At 36.4% G+C, this 4,382-nt stretch overlaps 1 protein-coding gene across 1 annotated transcript in view; it reads left to right on the top strand.

The window, feature by feature from the left end:
* The window catches only part of LOC107741621 (uncharacterized), an 87,529-nt gene that overhangs the window by 45,507 nt on the left and 37,640 nt on the right, over window positions 1–4,382 (top strand). The window contains exons 23-24 of the mRNA XM_016554382.1: window positions 250–331; window positions 2,320–2,739. Of these exons, the coding sequence (XP_016409868.1) occupies window positions 250–331; window positions 2,320–2,739 (502 nt within the window). The remainder of the gene's footprint in view (window positions 1–249; window positions 332–2,319; window positions 2,740–4,382) is intronic.

Genomic DNA, 4,382 nt, shown 5'->3' with positions numbered 1-4,382 from the left:
CTACCTTACCAAAAGAAATGATAGAACTATCTATGGAGGCATTATTCTCATACATGTACTATGGGAAGTGGGATTTTCTGCTGGATCTGTACTCACATGTGAAGGACTATGAGACTCAAACAGGCAGGAGTGTCCTTCCAGCATTAAAGTCAATTTATCAGTCAGTTCCTGCAGTCTGGAGAATAAAGCTCTCGGAGAGAAAGAGCTCCATCCTCCTAGAAGTGCTGAAACTCCAAACAGAGAAGAAACCAGTAGAGCTGATAGACTGGACAGATGAAGAGAGTGAAGTGAAGGGATTCCTCCAGTGTCTGCCCTACATCTCACAGCTGAGGTGAGTGGAAAAGCCACCCGTGCTTGTTTTGTTAAATTCAGTGCCTACGATTAAATTAATGTAATTAACTTAAATATTCATTAAGCAATATGAATCAGAACTTAATTTTTGAGTTAAATTTGTCAAATGAATTTTGTAAATCTATTTTGTGACGTGCAACTTTTGTACGGAAGAAAGAACACCACATGGCTGGAGCTTTAATATGGACATGATGAGTTTTTGTTTGTTTAAATTTTGAGGGATGATGTACACTTAGATTTGTCATTATGACAAAGTAAACACAATAGAGTGATCCGGACACGACACGCGGCTTCACACCACAAACCATATAGGATGAAATGCTCTTCTGTCACCTGCTGATCTTATTTTGTATTAGTTTATATCTGACTAAACTGTTTTATCAAATCATTGCCATTTGATCATTTTTACAGTAGAGTACAACAGTGCATGTCCTCTTTTCAGTGGCCTTGGTTCCATAAGTATTTTAGGGATAAAATAGGGATTATTAAAAAGTCCTTGTTAAAGAATTTTAAGCCATGAACAATATGAATCAGAACTTAATTTTTGAGTTAAATTTGTCAAATGAATTTTGTAAATCTATTTTGTGACGTGCAACTTTTGTACGGAAGAAAGAACACCACATGGCTGGAGCTTTAATATGGACATGATGAGTTTTTGTTTGTTTAAATTTTGAGGGATGATGTACACTTAGATTTGTCATTATGACAAAGTAAACACAATAGAGTGATCCGGACACGACACGCGGCTTCACACCACAAACCATATAGGATGAAATGCTCTTCTGTCACCTGCTGATCTTATTTTGTATTAGTTTATATCTGACTAAACTGTTTTATCAAATCATTGCCATTTGATCATTTTTACAGTAGAGTACAACAGTGCATGTCCTCTTTTCAGTGGCCTTGGTTCCATAAGTATTTTAGGGATTATTAAAAAGGGATTATTAAAAAGTCCTTGTTAAAGAATTTTAAGCCATGAACCAAAGCCAACCAGCTCTAAGGTGAAGCACAACATTACAAACTTTTATTTGAAACAAAAAATTATTTAAAAATGCACAAAAAGACAAATGTGTTTTTAAAGTGCAGGACAAAGGTAAAAGAAACAAACTACAATGTCTTTAATGAAGGAATCAACTACAAACCTACAAAGCCTTGCAGACAAAAAAAAATTAAGTTGTTGATTGATGAGTATACAAATGAAGCAATTTGAAGTCTTTAAAAAAACATATACAAGTAGTTTACAAGTGTAGGAAGACACATAATCATTACATCATTCACAGTGCTTTATGGCAGGAGCTCCTTTGGCACCATTTTGTGATTCTGTGATTCATGGATATTTGTCTGCAGGGTCATGAGTACTGTAGTTCCCTTTCAAGGGAACTTCGAACTGCGTCCTCTAGGGGTCGCTATGGGGACGCCTCGTCATGACCCGTGTCTGAAGCATACATTGAAAAAACACCAACAACACGTTGGCCGGCGACAGCCCATGACATCACTACCAGTGCGGTTATAGTATAAATAGGCGCCGGGAGAACATGTCATTCTCTTCTTCGTCGGATGACGTGTTCTCCCGGCGCCTATTTATACTATAATTGCACCGGTAGTGATGTCATGGGCTGTCGCCGGCCAACGTGTTGTTGGTGTTTTTCAATGTATGCTTCAGACACAGGTCACGACGAGGCGTCCCCATAGCGACCCCTAGAGGACGCAGTGTCTCGTTCCCTACTCAGGGAACCATGGTTACATAAGTAACCTGAGACGTTCTTCAACAGAAACTGCCTGATAAGAATTTATTTTTAGAAATTAAGTTTAATTAATTTACTCCATGGTTACTCCAAGTTAGTGTTAAAAGTCAATTTCCCTGTGAAGAAAATGAATGGATTTTGTTTTACTTCCGGAGCCCAACTGTTGCACAAAAATTTTATAACAAAATAACACATCTCTAACAGAATCTTGTTCACTCTATAGATTTGCTGTACCACACAATAAAACAGCTGTATCGTGGGACAAAAGAAAGAGATTTTTCATACTGGATTTGTGTCTGCAAGCTGCGCTCCATCAGAAAGAGACAATAGAAGAAACTGTGAAGAAACTGCTGTCATCTGTGGATTATAAGAAATGTGATTTCCTGCTGGATCTGTGTTCACATGTGAAGGACTATGAGACTCAAACAGGCAGGAGTGTCCTTCCAGCATTACAGCCAATTTATCAGTCAGCTCCTGCAGTCTGGATCATAAAGCTCTCAGAGAGAAAGAGCTCCATCCTCCTAGAAGTGCTGAAACTCCAAACAGAGAAGAAACCAGTAGATCTGATAGACTGCACAGATGAAGAGAGTGAAGTGAAGGGATTCCTCCAGTGTCTGCCCTACATCTCTGCCCTACAACTGAGGTGAGTGAAAAAAGCCACCCATGCTTGTTTTGTTATATTCAGTGCTACAATTAAATTAATGTAATTAACTTAAATATTCATTAAGCAATATAAATCAGAACTGAACATAAATCAGAACTGAATTGCATGTCATCACAAACACTGACGTGTGGCGTTGCCAACAGCAGTATTGTTGTAAGTAGATCTGTTGTTGAAATCCTGCTCTCACCCTCATTTAGTCATTTGTGTTTTTTAGTTTTTGCGTTGTGTATCTATTGTAGCTACAGTCACACAACACGTATTCAAATATTTGCATGTTTAAATATACATTGCACATTACATCTGTCTTTCAGAGCATGTGCACAAAAACGTTTTTTTTTTTTTTTATATATTTTCAGAATACAACAAAGTGTCCCTAAGTCTAGTGTTGTTTTTTTCTCTCCAATCACATTTAAATATTCACATTTTAATATATGAATATGTTGTAGGTCTATGTAGCAACTCATAATTTAATAAATATTACATTATTAATGTAATAAAATGTTCAATGTTTTCAAAGTGTAATAAAATCTAGAGCTAATCATGTAAAAATCATTTTTATGGGAAATGTATTGCATTATAAACTAACCAAAAATATTATTGCAGTATCATTTTAAAATCTATATCTATTTTTAAACTACTTACCTAATGCACCAGATATAAATATTAATGTAATTACTGCTACTACTACAATTGCTGTTGTTGTTGATGAAGATGAGGTTGATATTAATTTTATAATATGAATACTTAATGTTGTTGTTACTACTACTACTTATATATATACTTCAGCCAAAAACACTTTTACTATTAAGTTAAAAGATAATGTACATTATTTTAGTGGGGGAGGTGGGGCCTCCATGGATCGGATCTGTTGGTTCAGCACATCCCATAGATGCTCAGTCGGATTGAGATCTGGGGAATTTGGAGGCCAGGGCAACATCTTAAACTCTTCATCATGTTCTTCAAACCATTCCTGAACAATGTGTGCTGTGTAGCAGTGAGCATTATTCTGTTGATAGAGGCCACTGCCATCAGGGAACACCTTTGCCATGAAGGGCTGTAGGTGCTTTGCATCAGTCTTTAGGTAGTTGGTACAGTAAAGTAACATCTACATCAGGGATGGGCAACTTTGATAGTGACGAGGGCCAGCATTTTTTCTCCTTTATACCAAGGGGCCAGATTACTAATCCACGTCCACACATCTTTTACACCGTCTTACTCCATTTCCTTTTTATTGAAGGAAATTCAAGTATAACTAATGTCATTTGTTTTTAAAGATTTTATTAAGTATAAAACTTGTGCAGTTATGCTAATTCAGAAGGAAAACTTTGTTGTCAGTGGACAGAAATATTCCCCCGACAAGCCAATGTAAACATTTCAATTGCATTGTCTGTAAATTTGCAACAAACAAATATACAGAGGTCCTTTTTTTATTAGTAGCCTACAGAACATTCTCAAAACAACCTAAAAGGATTAGGTTGGAAAAGGAAAGGATAAGGAAAAAAAAAAAAAAAGTTAGCTTTTTGTTGATCCACTGGTTCACATTTAAAAATATGTAGCAAAAATAGCAGATGGGCTTATTGAAAAAGCAAATTCGTTCTCTGCCAGCAGGTTTCACTTTCGGA

The sequence above is a fragment of the Sinocyclocheilus rhinocerous genome, unplaced genomic scaffold, assembly GCF_001515625.1.
Source record: "Sinocyclocheilus rhinocerous isolate Xijiao unplaced genomic scaffold, SAMN03320098_v1.1 scaffold466, whole genome shotgun sequence".
Lineage (NCBI taxonomy): Eukaryota > Metazoa > Chordata > Actinopteri > Cypriniformes > Cyprinidae > Sinocyclocheilus > Sinocyclocheilus rhinocerous.
The sequence above is the reverse complement of the archived record's forward strand: the minus strand, read 5'-3'. Positions and strand labels throughout refer to the sequence as shown.